General features: G+C 37.4%; 2 protein-coding genes across 4 annotated transcripts in view; both read left to right on the forward strand.

Moving 5' to 3' along the window:
- Positions 1–21,825, forward strand: part of psg4 (pregnancy specific beta-1-glycoprotein 4) — a 153,784-nt gene that overhangs the window by 124,954 nt on the left and 7,005 nt on the right. The gene's annotated exons all lie outside the window — the stretch shown is intronic.
- ethe1 (ETHE1 persulfide dioxygenase) lies at positions 125–18,548 on the forward strand. 2 transcript variants are annotated; one of them, XM_087285529.1, is made up of 8 exons: positions 125–198; positions 1,746–1,884; positions 6,751–6,895; positions 8,835–8,983; positions 11,673–11,802; positions 12,224–12,313; positions 12,422–12,538; positions 18,121–18,548. In XM_087285529.1, exons 2-8 carry the CDS (start codon positions 1,855–1,857, stop codon positions 18,165–18,167), a joined length of 708 nt encoding a protein of 235 aa, XP_087141655.1. In that variant the 5' UTR covers positions 125–198; positions 1,746–1,854; the 3' UTR covers positions 18,168–18,548.

Raw genomic sequence — 21,825 nt, forward strand, 5'->3', positions numbered from 1 at the left:
CTTCCTCTTCCTAATATGAAAATGGCAGCTCATGAATATTAATGAATGTGTGCTGTTGTTGTCAGGTAACCCACAGTCAGGGAGTGTCATGTTTTGTGGTGTAATTGCCCCTCAGAGGCTCTTCAGTGTTTTTGAGTTTCATCTGCAGTGAGACGCTTTTCAGACAGAGCCTTTTCTGCTTTACAAACCACTTCATAGGTGAGTTAAATCATTAATCTGACTATGCATTGTTGGGTTTCAAAACCAAATACTTATATGTGAGATACTGAATATTTATCTGAATAATGGAAGCCAGTTTCCTCTATTGACTAAAAAACAAAATCAAATGTACACTTTTTATATCAAAATTCTGAATTTTTTCTCCGAATTGTGAGATGTAAACTTAATATTGTGAGTTATAAAGTGAGACTTGCATGATATAAACTCAGAATTCTGAGAAATAAAATCACAATTACGAGTTAAATAAGGTTATTGCATTATTTGATAGTTTAAATCCAAATTCTGCTTTTTTTTGTCGGATTTGTGAAATGTAAATTTAATATTGTGAGTTATAAAGTCAGAATTGTATGATATGAACTCAGAATTCTGATAAATAAAGTCACAAGAACCAGTTAAAAAATTATAATAAATGTTATTGCACTATTTGATAGTTTAAAGCCAAATTCTGCCTTTTTTAGTCAGATTTGTGAAATGTAAATTTGATATGAGTTATGAAGTCAGAATTACATGATGTAAACTGAGAATTCTGACAAATAAAATCACAATTACCAGTTCAAAAAATTATGATAATAAAGGTTATTGCAATATTTAATAGTTTTAAAGCCAAATTCTGCCTTTTTTGTCGGAATTGTGAGATGTAAATTTAATATTGTGAGTTATAAAGTCAGACTTGCAACTTAGAATTCTGAGAAATAAAGTCACAAATACCAGTTTAAAAAAAAAAAAAAAAATGTTATTTCACCAATTAATAGTTTAAAGCCAAATTCTGACTCTTTTAGTCAGAATTGTGTAATGTAAATTTAATATTACGAGTAATAAAGTCAGAATTGCATGATGTAAACTGAGAATTCTGACAAATAAAATCACAAATACCAGTTTAAAATTATAATAATTAAGGTTATTGCAATATTTAATAGTTTTAAAGCCAAATTCTTCCTTTTTGTCGGAATTGTGAATTGTAAATTTTATATTGTGAGTTATAAAGTCAGAATTGCATGATATAACTCATAATTTTGAGAAATAGTCACAAATAAAGTTACGAGTTATAAAGTCACAGTTCTGAGGGAAAAAAACGCTTTATAAATTGTTGCCAATGATAAAAATGTTGATTTCATTTTACATAGTGTGAGCTCCTGCTGTCAAATTTTAGATCGTGAACATGATCTGTCTTTTGTTTACGTTTTTTTAACTTCCACGTTCACGCGCGAATCTCACTGCGCATGCGCGGACACGTCAAAGTTCACCGTTTACGCTCTTTCGAAGTACATAACAGTCTGACTGAGGGCGTTTCAATACAGTTATTATCTGTACTTCATAATTACACTGTATGCAGTACTCGTGTGCGTCTGAGGCGTTGTACAGTGTTTGACCGCGGAAGGAGGCGTGTCTCTTGGTGAAAGTAACTAACGTTAACGTTAGAAGCTCCAGACTGATCATTCAGATTCAGATCTAATCAGAGACTCACCGGACCGGTTTATAGGTCAGAATAATCGGCGGAATAACATGAGTTCAGCTCTGTTGAACAGACTCAAGCCGGCGGTGAGTTCCGCCCTCCGCTTGTGGAGCTCCAGAGCCACCATCCCGCCCGGGCTCAGCCTCCGCTACGCCGCCTCAGTGAGACTCTACAGCGGCCTGATGGAACCCGCAGCCCCGCTATTCAGACAGGTCAGTCCTGCTGCACCACACGCTCACATTTAGGTAAAGTTGGTTTTATATTCGCACAGTATTTAAAAATGTTCAGAAATCTTCCCAATAAAAAAACATAAGTCGTTTATAGTAAATGAGCAATTCCATGCAAATGTCAATCTTGCATTGAAAAAAAAAACAAACAAACAAGTTTTCACCAAAACAGCTAAACCCTTTCTAAGTTGTTTGTGCTTTGTATTGAACAGTGCTGTAAAATACTCAAAAATATCCCTGTCAGTGTTTTCAAACAATTATATTTAATTTACCAAAGTCACACAAGTTGGTTTTATATTCGCACATTCTTCGGGGACAGCTCCATGCATTGTTTACCATGGTACTTTGAATATTCGGACTGAAATCACATGTAAGTATGACTTCAAAACAACAATAGCACTATTTGATTGACTGTGAACAATGCTGTACTTTGATGGTTGTTGGCTGCTAATATGACTTTTGCTTTTACTATTTAGAATTTCCAGTTAATACTTTTCTGAAATTACATTATTAATGAGAAAGACTGAATGTGCGAATATAAAAGCAACTTTACCTCTATGTCACACAAGTGGTCATTTTCACATCTGTCACATTCATAACAGAGCTTTCTCTTCAAATGCAAAAATGTTGAATTAAATAAACTCAATCATGTTTGTTCTATAGCCAACTCTGATCCTGTTAATGAGCAGTGTTTATTTTGGTTTGTGCAGTTTAATTCACAGAATTTCTACAAAGTATGTTGCATACTGTAAACTTGCTAACTTTTTAGTCACATCCGTAACGCATGTTTATTTTCTTTATTTTTAAATCTGAAATATGTTTACAGATTAATATTTTTCTGATCCCATAACTCTGGCTTGTAACAATTTGAAAAAAAAATATAAACATGTTTCAATATAATGCTTACATATGAACAATTCCATGCAAATGTCAACCTTGCCATGAAAAACATTTTCACCGAAATACGTAAACCGTTTCTACGTTTTTTGTGTAAGCAAGTAATTTACAGTACTTTAGAAATACTCAAAAATCTACCTGTCAGTGTTTTTAAATTTTTTTATTTAATTTACCAAAATCACACGAATGACAATTTCACACCGGTCACAACCACAACAGAAAAGATGTCACATCCATAACAAGGCTTTTACCTCATAAATGCAAAAAAATTATAACATCAAAACAATCATGTTTGTTCTATAGCGAGTCGACTTTTATCCTTTTGATTAGCATTATTTCTTTTGGATTGTGCAGTTTAATTCACTAAATTTCTACAAAGTATGTTGTATTCTGTAAACTCGCATACTTTTTTGGTCACATCCATAACGCATGTTTACAGATTGGTATTTTTCTGATCCCATAACTCTGGTCAGTTGTTCTGGAAAATATAATCAGATGTTTCAATATAACGTTTACATAGACTTTCTATGTGACTTTATGGGCTCAATTTTGACAGTCCATGTGCAAAACGCAGGGCGCAAACGTTTTCAGGGCGTGTCAGAATCCACTTTTGCTATTTTAAGGACTGAAAAATCCGCTTTGCGCCGTGGCGCATGGTCTAACAGGGTTGAGCTAATTCTCTTAATGAGTTATAGGTGTGTTTTGAGAATAAACCAATCAGAGTCTCATCTCCCATTCCCTTTAAGAGCCAGCTGTGTCGCGGCATAATCGCATTTGCTATTTTTATGATGTAAAGTAAGTGTAAGTGGAAAAACATTTCACAAGCAAACAGTTAACTGCTTTTTTTAACAGAAAACAGTTAAACAGAGCATCTACCGCGCAAGAATGAGAGATAAATGATCTACTTTCACTTTCACTCTTGTGGATAGGGAAACCTTTACGCACAGACATCAATTAGCCTGTAAATAATTAATTGCGTTTGTTAAGCGCAAAGATTTGTTTCTAAATTAAGTTCTAATTTCCAGCAAACGAAAAAATGAACAATAATAATGAAGTGTGCTCAAAAACCTGGGTTATATCCTAAAACACATGCTGTGCCCCATATGGTCTAAAACCTGCAGGTGGACAAATCTAAGCTTGTTTTTAATAAAACAAATATAAATATGGATATAATAAATAATACTGCTAATAATAATAACATTATACAAAAGCAAATTGTCATGAATGAACTGAAAAAGCCTCCCGAGATGAAGAAGACATAAAAGCAGTGGTTTTTACATTTATGTAGGCTAGAAAATAAGATGTTTTGTAATATTTTAATCCTTTATATTTATATCCTATATATATCCTTATTATATACTATATATATATCCTTAATATTTTATTTTTTTCATATGTAAAGATATTTGCCTATTGCTCTCTTGTGTGTATTAATCAGTGTGTAAGCGAGGTGCAGCTCTGCGCTGGAGTTTAGACCGGGTTTGTTTTGGTCTAATGAAAAATCTATTATAGTTTCTCAAAATAGCAACGCGCCAGCAGTCCGCCTCAGAACACCTTTCTTTGTAGTCCAGAACGCCTATGGACGCACATATGAGCGCTAATGCATTTGCTATTTAAACAGCGTGGTGCAAAACGACACTTGCGTCAAGCTGAAACTAGCAAATAACATTTGCGCCGCGCCTTGCCCACAGTGCGCCAGGTGTATGATAGGGCCCTATGTTTTGAGTTTTTACTGTAAACGTCACATCCATAACGCGGGAATTGTCCAAATACTAGTTACTAGTTAATAAGTTATTAGTAACTAATAAAGCTATTCATTTATTCATTCATTTTCTTGTCGTCTTAGTCCTTTTATTAATCCGGGGTCGCCACAGCAGAATGAACCACCAACTTATCCAGCACATTTTTAAGCAGCGGATGCCCTTCCAGCTGCAACCCATCTCTAGGAAACTAATAAAGTTATGGTAACTAATAACCTTTATATTTAAGATTACATACATTGATACTAGGGCCATTTGGAGACTCCTTAATGAACATATTGGGAATTTCAGTAGAAGAAACAATGCTGTGCTTGGTTTTAACGTAACTGTATTCTTTCATGAGTTATTTACAAGCCCCCTCACATATACTAATCTGCCACAAACAGGACGTTAATATCAAAAACCTTTTCCATTTTATTAAGGTGTATCCATATAAATGGCCCACCCTGTATATGGTTTCAGCATGTGTGCATCTGCAACAGTCACATCACAAGAAATGCAATGTTGAGTCTGAAATATAGTTGACCAGGAGCTACAGAACATGTCATTTTTTAAGACCTCTAACTGTATTTTAAGAGAATTTAAAACATTTGGACACAAAAAATGATAATTTTTAAAGATTCAGTGTTATAAAATTTGTGCAAAAAATAGCAATGATAAGGAATTTTAGAACTGTTGTCTTGTTTCTAGTACCAATATTTACATTTCAAGTAAATCATTTTCATTCCAGTTACAGATAATTTTGCTTGTTTTAAGGAAAACCTCTTCATTTTGATTTAATAAGGTGAAAATGAAGAGAAATTAAATATAACATACTTTACTATAGTATAATAAAAACAAGATAGAATTTACTATAAAAATACTAAGAGCGAAGCAGTGGTGCAGTAGGTAGTGCTGTCGCCTCACAGCAAGAAGGTCGCTGGTTCGATCCTCGGCTTAGGTGGTGTTTCTGTGTGGAGTTTGCATGTTCTCCCTGCGTTTGCGTGGGTTTCCTCCAGGTGCTCCGGTTTCCCCCACAGTCCAAACACATGCGGTACAGGTGAATTGGGTAGGCTAAATTGTTCGTAGTGTATGAGTGTGTGTGTGAATGTTTCCCAGAGATGGGTTGCGGCTGGAAGGGCATCCGCTGCGTAAAAATATGCTGGATAAGTTGGCGGTTCATTCTGCTGTGGCGACCCTGGATTAATAAAGGAACTAAGCGACAAGAAAATGAATGCATTATGATTTAAACCCTGTTTGGTTTTATCAGTTTTCAGAATTCAGAAACAAACTTTTACATTCAAACACACACATAATTACCTTTTTGTTGTATTATTTGTAGTGAAACTATGTTTAATTATAGTAAGGGTTGATTATGAGTAAACCTAAAGCCTAATGAATGATTTACGATAGTGAACTCATACAATATAGTTTATTTACTACAGTAAACCGTGGTTTTAAATTCTGCATTGTTACAGAAAACTGCAGTATTTATTCATTTATATTACTATAAATATTGTGTTCACATAGCAATTACTAAAGCTAAATTCAAGTACTTTAATATGGTTCAGGAACACTACAACATTTACTATCAATTACTATAGTATATATTTCACCATGGTTTTGCAGCAATACCCATAGTTTAACCATGGTATTTGTAGTAAAATTGTTGGTACACAAATGGTAATCGATGCACCATGCATGGCTTACGAGTAGAGTTATACTATAATAAAACTCTGGTTATTTCAGTAAGGGTGGAGAGTTCAGTTTTATTGGAGGAATCTGATATACTGTGATCTTTGCACAGGGTTTATAAAGGCAGATACACACTCATTGTAGTCCACTAGTTTTGCTAAAATAGCAGATTTGCCATATATCTTGATATGCTGCTACTTCATATGAGTCACACAGACACTGAATATCAACAAAACACCACAGGATTCAGCTATAAAGACACTTAGTCAGGATTATAGTTGACCAGGTACAACAGATCAGAACACAGGAGAATTGTGGACTCTAGTCTAGCAACTTTTCCAGCATGGGACACGCTTCATTCATTCATGCTGTTGTGTGTACTGTATGGTTTGAGCCGGATCAAGTGTCCTTAAACGTGTGTGTGTCTGCAGATGTATGTTGGTATGTGAGGTATGCTGGTGTACTCCTTCATTCAGCTGACTCACGCTGACTCTGGTCTGGTGTTGTTGTGTTTCTGCAGTTGTTTGAGTCTGAGAGCTGCACGTACACCTATCTGCTGGCAGACCCAGACACCAGAGAGGCCGTGCTGATCGACCCGGTGCTGGAGACGGTGGACCGAGACCTGCAGCTCATACAACAGCTCGGACTCAATCTCACCGTAGCATGTAAATACTATATACAGTTGAAGTCAGAATTATCAGCCCCCTTTTAATTTCTTTCTTCTTTTTAAAATATTTTCCAAATGATGTTGAACAGATTCAGGAAATGTTCACAGTGTGTCTGATAATATTTGTTCTTCTGGAGAAAGTCTTATTTGTTTTATTTCGGCGAGAATAAAAGCAGTTTTTAATTTTTTAAACACCATTTTAGGGACAATATTATTGGCCCCTTTAAACTAATTTTTTTTCTTGATAACCTACAGAACAAACCATCATTATAACATGCCTAGTTAACCTAATTACCCTAGTCTTTAATTACCCTAAGTCTTTAAATGTCACTTTAAGCTGTATAGAAGTGTCTTGAAAAATATCTAGTAAAATATTATTTATTGTCATCATGACAAAGAGAAAATAAATCAGTTATTAGAGATGAGTTATTAAAACTGTTATGTTTAGAAATGTGTTGGAAAAAAAAAAATATATATATATATATATATGTGTGTGTGTATTCAATAGGGATGCAACAATACAGTTAGCCCACGGTTCAATACATACCTTGGTTTTTTAACACGGATTTCGGTTCAGTTTTCATGGCTTGACACGTGTGTTTTTTTGTTATTCTATAGGCAATAGGAACAGTGAGAGGTTAAGGAGAAAAAATAAAAAGGATTTATTGCAATACTCATTTTGTTTTTACTTAAAAGTCAAGAAAAGTGCACTAGTGCCTAGAGTATTGTATAATAAATGAGCACTGAAATCTCACAGCTGCTGTAGCCCATGTACAAACTGGGGAACACATGAACTCCTGCACTTTGAGAATAAACACACATGTGGAGTTAATAAAGATAAATTGGGCATTACAGATAAACATATTTGTCCTTCAGTAAACATAAATAAACCATTTTCATTATCTCGGTGCTGGAAACATGCGAGACTGTAGTCTGTAACGCGGATCGAGTGCTTTTATAAGATGACAGAAGCCCACATCTCCAATCACCCAAAACGGCTGCAAATCTTCAGCAATAATCACCCGCACTGCCTTTCTTATTTTATGTGTCTCTCGGAGCCAGTTGGGTTTGTGTGCTTGAAGGATTCAGTGAGGGATTGGTGCTGTTTGGAGGACTTTATTCGCTTCTCTGCTCTCCTGCTTCAGACAGTGATATTGCTGGGTGATGGTGCTGCAGATGTGCAGTCATGGTTATACGTGTAAATCAATGCTGCACACAGTTATGTTTTGTTCACAGTTTTTTCTTTTATTGGCTTTATACTAACCTGCAAAACCGAAATGTCCTCACTCTGCAGATTTGAAAGATGCCGGCGCTTCCTTGTACTGTTGCCTCAGCCTCACTTCACCGCCGCTCGCCATGTTAAAGTGTGGAATGATGATGGTCAAGCGCCCCCTAACTTTAGAGCACAGTGATTGGATATTTACTCGCGGGGAGGAGTTTCCTCATCTCAGCTCATGGATTTACAGGCACACACAGTCAATTCGGGGAGATATAAAACACACATAAATTATTTAAACAAAAAAACGAGAAAAACGCAATTCACAAGCGCATATTGAACAGTGGAGGTCGTACCGTACAGTTCAATATTATATTGAGAACCGTGGCATCCCTAATGTTCAGATAGAGCTGCATGAGCTGACTTAAAATAGTGATGACGATTCTCACGTAAACACATAACAATAATAATAATAATAATTTACAAAGGTTTATTGCTGCCGTCTCTTTGAAATCAATGTTTATTATTATAAAATTTCAAATTAATGTACATATTTTCTCATTTTGAAGTCTGCATTGAATATCTGCAATGTTTGTTTTGCTAGCACACATTGTTATTCTTAAGGTGAACGATTCATTTGTGCATGTTAAAGGGACAGCTCATGCTTTACTTATTTCATACATGTGCTTTTGTGTGTGTTTCTGTGTGCGTTTGTGCGTAGTGAACACACACTGCCATGCGGATCACATCACGGGCACTGGTCTGCTGAAGAAGAAAGTATTTGGGCTGAAGAGCGGGATCTCCAAACACAGCGGCGCTGCAGCTGACATTCAGCTGTCAGACGGGGACAGCATCACATTCGGCAAACACGTATGAGAACACACACACATTTATAGACGCTCTATGATAGGTGTACATTAAAGGGGAGTTAATTTGCAAAAATCACTTTTATGTGAAGTTATGTGTGTGTCAGCAGTGTGTGAATATCTCTAGCCTCTGGTGCTCATCATGAGGGAATTGTGTTTGTTCTAATCAGACTTGATGAGTGAAACACTGTGATTGACATTCTCCCTTTCTACGTGTCATCAGAGGGGGAAAGCCCCGCCCACTAGTGTCCATCTCATTAGCATAGTGTGAAATGAGTGTGTATGGATGTTTCCCAGTGCTGGGTTGCAGCTGGAAGGGCATCCACTGTGTAAAACATGCTGGTATAGTTCTCGGTTCATTCCACTGTGGCGACCCCTGATAAATAAAGTGACTAAGCTGAAGAAAGAATGAATATAATCATTTAATAATTACATTTGAAATATAAATAAAGGAATAAAGCGTGCTGTTTGCTGTCAGTGCAATGCATTTTTAATACAGTCATCCTGTTTATATGAAAATAAATGTTTGAATACTTCTTCAAGTGATCAAAGCCATGATATAAATGCACACTAGTGAATGCTGGCTAATATTTATGTCCTGCTTTTAAATGTATGTCATTTATAATCATCTCGTATATTCAATAGCAGATGTTTAATCATTAATAAACAGTAAAATTCACACTAGTTCAAAAGCAAGGTCACGGCCAGGTGGTTCAGTTATGAGCAATAGTTGATGTATTTAATTTTGTGCAGTGATGAAGTGAGATAAACACAAAGGCTGCAGTTTTACCATGCTGTTATTGAGTGTATTGATGGATCTGAACAGCTGATAATGAGGATAAAGTGCTGAAGTAGAGCTGCACCGTATATAGTTTTAGCATTGATATCGCAATATGCAGATCTGCAATGGTCACATCTAAGGATGCCAAGCAATTTCAAATTAATTAACCCATTTGGACAAGAAATGATAAAGTTTGCCCCTTAAACAAAGATTAATTGTGTTCAATTAGTTAAACAATGAAGACTACGGCGAAGCAGTAGCGCAGTGGGTAGTGCTGTCGCCTCACAGCAAGAAGGTCGATGGGTCGAGCCTTAGCTCAGTTAAAGTTTCTGTGTGGAGTTTGCATGTTCTCCCTGCCTTCGTGTGGGTTTCCTCCGGGTGCTCCGGTTTCCCCCGGATTGTCCGTAGTGTATTAGAGAGTATGGGGGGTAGTTTCCCAGAGATGGGTTGCAGCTGGAAGGGCATCCGCTGCATAAAATGAATGAATGAATGAAGTGAATGACTGTGCTATTTTTATAGTTTGATTATTGAATTTCTCTACCTCAGTTCCTGTTAAGCAGGTCGCACACCAGAAGCGCCGCTCGGCGGCGCGCAGCACCACGCAGCGCCATGTATTTTAGAATTCTAAACATAGGTTTCTATCAAGATACACACACCGGCGCCGCAAGTCGGCGGCGCCCGGCAACGGCTCAGGACGCAGTTCATTTTTCAGCCGCGCCACAGAGCGCCATCTGATTAGTTTCATGTTAAATATCATTCGAATGTGCGCGTCTGGTGTGTGATACTTTAAACTGTCATGTACGCGCCGTGTCGCGGCGCTTCTGGTGTGCGACCTGCTTTAGACTCCACCCAAAACCATAAAGCTGAGTTTATTACATTTTTATCTTTGTTTTATTGATAGTTTATTTTATTTTGTGTGTATAAAAAATACTTTTTTTGTATTTTTTATAATTTTTTTTACATTTTTGATGCATTCCAGTAAAACAAAATCATCCCAGTCGATGTAAAATGTTGAATTCTTTCCATGGCATTTTGTGAAATTATATTCAAATCGCAGAAAAACTAAATTTTGCAATGTCATTTTTTTACATTTACATTTAGTCATTTAGCAGACACTTTTTTACAAAGCGACTTACAAATGAGGACAAGGAAGCAATTTACACAACTATACTGTAAAGAAAGTGTAAGAAGCAAAACATTAGTAAATTTTTTATTTTTTTTTGTAGTACAGTTAGCGGTGGAGCCAGAGAGGCAATTGCAGATTGGTAAGGGAAGTGGAGACTAAATAGTTGAGTTTTTAGTGGTTTCTTGAAGACAGCGAGTGACTCTGCCGTTCTGATGCAGTTAGGGAGTTCGTTCCACCAACTGGGCAGATTGAGCGCGAGAGTTCGGGAAGTTGATTTCTTCCCCCTTTGAGATGGAACCACGAGGCGACGTTCATTCACAGAACGCAAGTTTCTGGAGGGCACATAGATCTGCAGAAGTGAGAGCAGATGAGAAGGAGCAAAGCCAGAAGTCACTTTGTAGGCAAACATCAGAGCTTTGAATTTGATGCGAGCAGCAACTGGCAGCCAGTGCAAACGGATGAGCAGCGGAGTGACATGTGCTCTTTTAGGTTCATTAAAGACCACTCGTGCTGCTGCGTTCTGAAGCAGCTGAAGAGGCTTGATAGAGTTAGCTGGGAGCCCGGCTAGTAGAGAGTTACAATAGTCCAGTCTGGAGAGAACAAGAGCTTGAACAAGGAGTTGAGCTGCATGTTCAGATAGCAAAGGTCGGACCTTACTGATGTTGTAGAGTGCGAATCTGCAAGATCGAGCAGTTCTAGAAATGTGGTCAGAGAAGTTTAGCTGGTCATTTTTGCTGTATCATGCAGCCCCATGTGGAAGTGATCAGACCTTTGTGTGTTTTTCAGTGTCTGATGGTTCGAGAGACTCCAGGACACACAGACGGATGCGTAACGTACGTCACTGGCGATCAGAGAATGGCGTTTACTGGAGACGCGCTGCTGATCCGTGGCTGTGGACGAACAGACTTTCAGCAAGGTCACAAGCACACTCGTATAATACTAATGCACATTTCATTTATTTATTAGTTATTTTTATTTACAGTCCCACAATGTGTTTTTTTATCGTAGTTTTAATTAATATATTTTAAATAAATTATTTATTTATTTATTTATTTATTTATTTATTTTTTTTTATTTATACATTATGCCAAGTTATATATTATTCTTTTATTTATCATTTCATGAAAACTATTCTTTTCTTTTATTCTATTCTTATTTTTTTTTTTTAGTTAGTTAGATAGTTAGTTAGTTGCAACGTGATATAAAGTTGTATTTTCCCGTTTGGTGCAGCTCTATTTGTGTTTTTTTCCTAGTGTTAATTTTCCATGAGTTTTTGTAGTACCTCAGGCATCCACATGATGGCAGCACAGTAAAGCTGTTTGCATGTCTTCAATCAGGTTCTCCTCACAGACTGTATGAGTCTGTTCATCAGAAGATTTTCTCTCTGCCGGGACACTGTTTCATTTACCCTGCACACGACTACAAGGGTACGAGAGAAGACTAGTTTACCACGTTTTACTACTAACTCTGATCACTGACAGCTGTTTTTGTGCATTATAGAAAATAATATGTGCATTGTTTCTTGTGATGTGAAGGGCAGACCGTGTCCACCGTCGACGAGGAAAAGAAGTTTAATCCACGTCTGACCAAAACTGTGGAGGAGTTTGTGAAAATTATGGACAATCTCAATCTCCCCAAACCAAAGAAAATAGGTAGAGTATTGTTTATTTCTGCTGCATGTGCTGATACATACAGTACATTCAGGCTGTTTATCTGATCAAAAACTGTGACCTATTATTACTGTTATAAATAGATGTATTTTATATGAATATATAGTCAACTGCTTTATTTCTGTGATGTAAATCTGAATTTGAAGCATTATTAGTCTTCAGTGTCACGTAATCCTCCTGAAATCAGTATATAATGATGATTTGATGATCATGACACATTTCTCATTGTTATCAGTGTTTAATACAGTTCATATTTCTGTGAAAGATGTGATGCATTATAATCTATATGCCTGGTGTAATTAAATATTAAAACAATAAATAAATAGTCATGCTTTTGTTTATCAGGAACATTAAACCGATCAAAAGTGACTCTAAAGACATCCACAATGTTATAAGTGACAAATATGTGTGAAATGTTGTAAAAGTAACAGTAAAGACATTTGTAATGTTACAATGATGTTACAAATGTAACTGTAAAGACATTAATAATGTTAAAAATTGGCAAACAAGTTTGTAAAGTTACATAAGTAACAATATAGACATTGATAATGTACAGTAATGCTACAAATGTAGCTGTAAAGAAATGCATAAGTCTACAATAATGTGACAAAAGTAACAGTAAAGACATTCCTAATGTTACAATGATGATTCAGATGTAAACAATGGCAATCAACATTACCAAAGTCCCTTAAAGGAAAGTCATTTCACTCTGAAGTAATTTCATATCTTTAAAATGCCTCGGGCAGTATGCTTAGGCATTCTGTTTGAATGGGGAAACATCAAATTCTCTAAAACTACTTGCCAAACTTACAATTACATTTCATATTACGAATAACTAATAAAATTAAACAACAACTGTCTATTCTTAGACATTTTTTAATGTTTGTGTCACACAAAATCTGCTGAAACTCAAGGCTGATCCCAGCCCTTTTTCCGGAGAATTGTCATTCTATAGCGATCGCTGGTTGGCTCCTGTACTAGAAGGCGGGGCTTCATTCGCCATTTTGACAGTTACACTTTTCCTTATTCAAAAGTATACACACTTAGGCACTGTTTACACTCATATGTCTTAGGGCCCTCTCATGCACCCGGCGCAAGGCACGACGCAATAGTTGTTTGCTAGTTTCAGCTTGGCGCAAGAGTCGTTTTGAGGTTATGCGCTACGCTCTTTAAATAGCAAATGCATTTGCGCTCATTTGTGCGCCCATAGGCGTTCTGGTCTACAAAGGAAGGCGTTCTGAGGCGCACTGCTGGCGCGTTGCTATTTTCAGAATCTATAATAGATTTTTCATTAGACCAAAACAAACCCGGTCTAAACTCCAGCGCAGAGTTGCGCCTCGCTTACACACTGCTTAATACACATAAGATGCAGAGCAATACGCAAATATCTTTACATATGAAAAAAATAAAATATTAAGGATATATATAGGATATAATAAGGATAGATATAGGATATAAATATAAAGGATTAAAATATTACAAAACATATTATTTTCTAGCCGACATAAATATGAAAAATCACTGCTTTTATGTCTTCTTCATCTCGGGAGGCTTTTTCAGTTCATTCATAACAATTTGCTTTTGTATAATGTTATTATTATTAGCAGTATTATTTATTATATCCTTATTTATATTTGTTTTAATAAAAACAAGCTTAGATTTGTCCACCTGTCAGGTTTTAGACCATATGGGGCACAGCATGTGTTTTAGGATGTAACTCAGGTGTTTGAGCACACTTCATTATTATTGTTCATTTATTCGTTTGCTGGAAATTAGAACTGAATTTAGAAATAGTTTTGAAACAAATCTTTGCGCTTAACAAATGCAATTAATTATTTACAGGCTAATTGATGTCTGTTCGTAAAGGTTTCCCTATCCACACGAGTGAAAGTGAAAGTAGATCATTTGCGTCATGTAAATTGCAAATGCGATTATGGCGCGACACAACTGGCTCTTAAAGGGAATGGGAGATGAGACTCTGATTGGTTTATTCTCAAAACACACCTATAACTCATTAAGAGAATAAGCTCAACCCTTTTAGACCATGCGCCACGGCGCAAAGTGGATTTTTCGGTCCTTAAAATGGCAAAAGTGGATTCTGACACGCCCTGAAAGTGTTTGCGCCCTGGGTTTTGCGCATGGACCGTCAAAATAGAGCAGTGTTAAAATGGCATTTTAGAAAGAAAATGATCCACATCCACACCGTGTTTTACCTAGCATTTCTGATCAGCCCTCCGTCCGCTGAAAACGCACATCACTTGACCACACAGACACAGCCACACACTGTCATGCGCTCCTCTGAGCTCCAGAGAGCTGTGTACTTCGTACAGTTTATCAAGGATGTACCGCTGGATCGCATCTCACTATAGTTGTTAAACGGGATATTCAGACATCCCAAGTCCATCTGTCAGGTTTTGGACAATATGGGGAAAAGTCAGGACGTGTGTTTGCATATAACTCAGTTTTCTGACCACACTTCATTATTATTATTTATTCCTATGCTGGAGATTAGAACTGAATTTAGAAATAGTTTTAAAACAAATCTTTGCGCTTAAAGGAAATTAAACATGTCGGCTAATGATTGTCTGTGCGTACAACACAGTTTTCTTATCCACGAAGGAGACAAAGATAAAGTAAAAGTAAAGGCTGAATGGAGGAGGCTCGTTCTTTATCCTCGTGCTGCAGATGCTCTGTTTAACTGTGTTCTCGCTGGTGAAGCGTTCAGTTCTTCTACTCACAAAGTCACCATGTGAATAGCAAATGCACCATGGTGTGACGCAACTGGCTCTTAAAGGGAATGGGAGACGAGACTCTGATTGGCTTAATGCAGGTGATGCTCAAAACACACCCAGAACTCATTAAGAGAATCAGCACAACCCTGTTAGACCATGAGCGTATTTTTCTGTCCTTAAAATAGCAAAGAAAGATTCAGACACGCCCTTAATGCTTTTGCGCCATGAGCTTTAGACTTTGCGCCTAGATCAGCGGTCAGGAACCTTTTTTTCCAGCAAAGAGCCATTTCAGATAAAAGCCATTGGGGATATATATGAAGCATCACATGTTAAGCAAGTCCATGTAATAAGACAGGATAAATAATAGAATATTTGTCATTTCCCCATCAACACTCATGAATGTTGTTTAAATTTACGTGTGCAAGGTTACCATAGATATGTAAGTTGCATGCCCTTGATTGGTGTCGCGATTCAAGTTAATCCACAGTGCTGCACACACGTGCATTGGTTGAAATGTCCTTTTATACTTATTAATTTTGCTGTAAAAATATACAATAAAACAGTCATCAGACAGCTGGAGAGTCACATATTTCTGGTCAAAGAGCCACGGGTTCCCTACCCCTGGCCTAGATCCTTAAAATAAAGCCCTTAGTGTTCATTCTGTTCATTCTTTGATTGTGTCCAAAGTTTTGTGTTGTTTTTATCTCCATAACACGTTAACAAATAACAGCATGAGTCAAACCCAGCCCTGCTATTATGCTGGACAGTGTAAAGTCAGGCAGGTTTGCATGAGTAAATAATGATGCTGGAGTTTTTGGGGGAGTGTTTCTTTAGAAATGCCCTTATAATTGCAGGATGAGTGAAAGCACATGGAGGATCAGTTTCAGTCGTTGTGAGGAGATGGTGTGGTTCCCTGTGATTGGGTGTGTCAGTTACTTATTCAGTGTCTGATGGAGTACCAGCTGTGAAGGCAGGGATGATCATATCTGATGTTTTTTAAGGGACTCATCCCAAACCCTCGCCAACACGGGGGGTAAATGCAAATCAAACAAAAAAAAGTAAGGGTAGAGTCATTTACTGTTACTTTGGATTGTTGATGTAACATTATTAATGTCTTTACTGTGTTTTTTTAGCATTGTAACACTGTGAATGTTTGTACTGTTACATTGTAGCGTTATTGTAACATTGTGAATGTCTTTGATAATGTTACAAAGTAACAGTAAAGACATTAATAATTAATAATGTCACAACAATACAAAGTAACAGATAATGTTACAAAGTTGCAACATGTTTTAATAGTACAAAAGTAACCAGAAAAGACATTCAGATCATTAAAAATAATGTTACAAATGTAAAAATAAAAATGTCCAACAGGTATGCTATGATACAAAAGTAAAACATTCATAAAACTACAATGATAATAATTGACATTACAATATCAATACAAAACGTTCCAACACATAGGGCCCTATCATACACCCGGCGCAGTGTGGCGGAAGGCGTGGCGCAATAGTTGTTTGCTAGTTTCAGCTTGGCGCAAGTGTCGTTTTGAAGCGTTGCGCTACTCTGTTTAAATAGCAAATGCATTCGCGTTTATTTGTGCGCCCATAGGCGTTCTGGTCTACAAAGGAAGGCGTTCTGAGGCGGACCGCTGGCGCGTTGCTATTTTCAGAATCTATAATAGATTTTTCATTAGACCAAAACAAACCCGGTCTAAACTCCAGCGCAGAGTTGCGCCTCGCTTACACACTGCTTAATACACACAAGAGAGCAATAGGCAAATATCTTTACATATGAAAAAAATTAAATATTAAGGATATATATAGGATATAATAAGGATATATATAGGATATAAATATAAAGGATTCAAATATTACAAAACATATTATTTTCTAGCCGACATAAATATAAAAATCACTGCTTTTATGTCTTCTTCATCTCGGGAGGCTTTTTCAGTTCATTCATAACAATTTGCTTTTGTATAATGTTATTATTATTAGCAGTATTATTTATTATATCCATATTTATATTTGTTTTATTAAAAACAAGCTTAGATTTGTCCACCTGCAGGTTTTAGACCATATGGGGCACAGCATGTGTTTTAGGATATAACTCAGGTTTTTTAACACACTTCATTATTATTGTTCATTTTTTCGTTTGCTGGAAATTAGAACTGAATTTAGAAATAGTTTTGAAACGAATATTTGCGCTTAACAAACGCAATTAATTATTTATAGACTAATTGATGTCTGTGCGTAAAGGTTTCCCTATCCACGAGCGAAAGTGAAAGTAGATCCATCATCTCTCATTCTCACGCAGTAGATGCTCTGTTTAACTGTTTTCTGTTAATAAGCTGTGAACTGTTTGCTTGTGAAATGCTCATTTTTTCCACTTAGACTTACTTTGCGTCCTGTAAATAGCGAATGTGCTCTTGGCTTGACGCAGCTGGCTCTTAAAGGGAATGGGAGATGAGAGTCTGATTGATTTATTCTCAAAACACACCTATAACTCATTAAGAAAATAAACTCAACCCTTTTAGACCATGCGCCACGGCACAAAGCGGATTTTCCCATTCTTAAATTAGCAAAAGTGGATTCTGACACGCCCTGAAAGCGTTTGCGCCCTGCGCTTTGCGCATGGACCGTCAAAATAGAGCCCATTAAGTTTAGTTTTCATGAACTTTAGCAAGTATGAAATCCGCTAAACAAATCAAAATATAGTAATAATACTGGTCAAGATGTGTCCAGTTCAAATATCACCTGTGCTCACCCTAACTAGTGTTCCCCTCTTCCATCGGCTGATCTCTGCTCTGTTGTTGTGTTTGGTCCACAGATATCTCAGTGCCTGCAAACCTGGTGTGTGGACTTCACGACATCTGAGCGTGTGCTGACGTGATGATTTTAGCCAGAGGATTTTATTTTCATACAGTACGGTGGTGTCTGCATATATACGTGCTCTTCTGATTCAGGGTAAGCAGAAATCAGACAGAACTTGAGAAATCGAGACGTGATGTTTTCATTCTGCTCATTGTTTAATCCCGTCTACATGTTTGTTTGTTTGTTTGTTTACAAATATTTTTGGGACATAATCTGTGTGCTGTATCATATAACACAGGCTTTTTTTGTTGACCAGTGCAGAAATACTATTGGTAATCATTTACAATAGCACATCAAATGCTCATCTAATGGGATGTTTTGTAAGAAATCTCTAATATATAGATCTATTTAATTTGTTTTTAATAAATGTTTATTAAAACACCACTGCGTCCTGCAGGTTTTCTGCTCTTTTTGTCGCTCACGCACACATTCAGAGCTGTTTTTCCAGCGATGCCTTCACCATCAGGACAGACGAGTAAAACCAGATGGTTTGCAAGTGAAATAAGCAGAAGTTTCAGACTGAGTGTGTGCTTTGCATGAGTGTTTATGTGCTGATGAGTCTCGCTCTGATTTGGCAGGTCATTACACTGTCTGAGAGTCTGATCTGTCTGCTGCTTTTACCCCCCAAAAAAGGAAAATTAATAACTAAACATATAAATAGCGGATGGCAGTTTGGCTTAATCTTGAATCCTCTCAGTCTAAATACCCTTTAACCAGTTAAACTCCTCTGCGTCATCGACTTTTGCTGTAAGATTTAAAGGGCTAGCATTGCACCAGATCCCCGTCTGTAAAAATAAAACATCCGTCTTTTCTCGCTCCTCCTCAATTCTAGGATCATGTGACAGGGCAACTCTGTGGCTAGCACTGCTGCCTTACAGCAAGAAGGTCGCTGGTTCAAGTCCCGGGTCAGTTGACGTTTCTCTGTGGAGTTTGCATGTTCTCCTCATGGTTTCTCCGGGTACTTCGGTTTCCTCCCACAGTCTTAAGACTTGTGACACAAGTGAATTAAATAAAAATAACATTACAAGCACTTAATTCTGAGCTTCTCTAAGTGTGTATGCACTGGTGCGGTGTGCGGTCTATTCCTATAGAGCCGTCTTATTAATCCAGAACTACCTGATCTCGTATCCCTCTCAATGCTCATTGACCAGGCGGGAGCTTTGGGCTCATCTATCTCCGAGCTCAGGGTTCTCTCCATACCTGCCAACACTCCTGTTTTTGCCGGGAGTCTCCCATATGTCAGACCCACCTCCCTCCCATCTCCCATATTGTTCTGTCCCCCCTCAGCTTTTTGGTACAGTCCTGCTAGTTGTTTGGTTCAGTCCCCATGCGCACCTAACCCAACACACAACCATCTTCATACCTGCTTCTCGCTCTTTACTTCATGCTTGGAAAAAATCTCCCAGATTTTATGATCCGAATGTTGGCAGGTATGGTTCTCTCCCAGGACAGCATCCCGAACCTGCTAACAACTGTGAATTCCTAAAAAAGGCCATAGTGTGAATGAGTGTGTATGGGTGTTTCCCAGTACTGGGTTTCAGCTGGAAGAGCATCCGCTGCATAAAACATGCTGGAATAGTTGGCGGTTCATTCCACTGTGGCAACCCCTGATGACCCCTTGACTAGGCTGAAGGAAAATGAATGAATGTTTGAAAAACGTACAATTGTGCAGCTCTGATCTCAGAACAGCTCAGTGAGATGTAAACTCTCAAAAACTATTTAGAAATTGTTGGATTTGTTTTATTAATAACAATATAATAAAAAATTATTTAAAAAAAACAGCTGATATAAAGTCACAGTTGTAATTATTGCAAGATAAACAGTAACAGTTTTGCTTTTTTTCTGCATTGTTTTCCAGAATTAAATTATTTAAATAAGTTATTAAAATATAAATAAATTATTAAATAATTCTATAAGGTATAGCTTGAAACTGTGAAATATGAAGTCATGAGACTCATTCACAATTAACGTAATTAATTTTCAGTTGCAAAAGTTTAATTTGAATTTTTTTCTGGTGAAAAGAAATGTGGAAAAGCATGTGAGTTTAAACAATTGTACGATAAAAAAGTTGCAAATACACTTACACACACACACACACACACACACACACTTTTAGTTATATGTTTATTTATTTATTTATTTAATCTTTGACAAAAAAATACAAAAAGCTTTCCTGAAAACACAAGTTTATGTATATGAGTTATGAGTGGGTGTGGCTCCAAACCAGTTCAGCCAATCGTGTATGTGTGGGCGGGGCTTCTGTTAGACAGTCAGGAGTGTGTTTGAGCTCAGTTTGACAGCAGTTGTGTTGTGATTCTTCACCTGTAAAGACAAACACTGATCTCAGAACAGAACAGATGCGCTTCAGCAGGACAAAACCAGCCATTATTGAGCAGATTAAAGAGAAACACTGAGCTGATGCTCTCTGCAGGTCACTGTTTATATCTGCACAATAGCGGCTCGCTGCTCGTCTGTCCTCCATCTGCTCTGCTTTTGTGTGTGTGTGTGTGTGTGTGTGTGTGTGTGTGTGTGTGTGTGTGTGTGTGTGTGTGTGTGTGTGTGTGTGTGTGTGTGTGTGACACTGAACTTCATTCACACGGTCAGTAGATTTATGACTGATCAGATCCTCACACTGAACTCTTGAAACTACTAGTTTGGTTCTGTTGTTGGTTTGTTTGTTTATTTATATGTTTATTTTTATTGTTTGCTTATTTTGTGCTTATAGTTTATTTCACTTCCAGAACTAAATTTTACAGCTGATTTACTCACTGCTTTGTCATCTACAATGTTCCTTTCTTTATTTTTTTTATTCTTAAAGTACTTTTACAACGAATTAATGAACAGTGTTGGGGAAAGTATACCTAACCGATCTAACAAATACACACACACACAAATAATACAACACATATTTTTTGTTGTTTTAAACTCACCGGCCACTTTATTAGGTACACCTGACTAGTACCAGGTTGGACCCCTTTTGCCTTCTGAACCACCTTAATCCTTCATGGAACAGATTCAACAAGCTGCTGGAAATATTCCTCAGAGATTTTGCTCCATATTGTCATGATAGCATCACACAGTTGCTGCAGATTTGTCGGCTGCACATCCATGATGCCAATCTCCCGTTCCACCACATCCCAAAGCTGCTCTATTGGATTGAGCTCTGGTGACTGTGGAGGCCATTTGAGTACAGTGAACTCATCGTCATGTTCAAGACACCAGTCTGAGATGATTGAGCTTTATGACATGCTGCGTTATCCTGCTGGAAGTAGCCATCAGAAGATGGAGACACTGTGCTCATAAAGGGATGGACATGGTCAGCAGCAATACTCAGGTAGGCTGTGGCGTTGATGCTCAATTGGTACTAATGGACCCAAAGAAAATCTCCCCCACACCATTACACCACCACCCCCAGCCTGAACCGCTGATACAAGGCAGGATGATCCATGCTTTCATGTTGTTGAGGCCAAATTGTGAATCGAGCATCTGAATGTGTCAGCAGAAAGGGAGACTCATCAGAGCAGCAACGTTTCTCCAATCTTCTATTGTCCAGTTTTGGTGAGTCTGTGTGAATTGTAGCCTCAGTTTCCTGTTCTTAGCTGACAGGAGCGGCAGCCGGTGTGCTCTTCTGCTGCTGTAGCCCATCCGCCTCAAGGTTGGA

The sequence above is a fragment of the Danio rerio genome, chromosome 16 (assembly GCF_052040795.2).
Source record: "Danio rerio strain M-AB ecotype USA chromosome 16, GRCz13ab, whole genome shotgun sequence".
Taxonomy (NCBI): domain Eukaryota; kingdom Metazoa; phylum Chordata; class Actinopteri; order Cypriniformes; family Danionidae; genus Danio; species Danio rerio.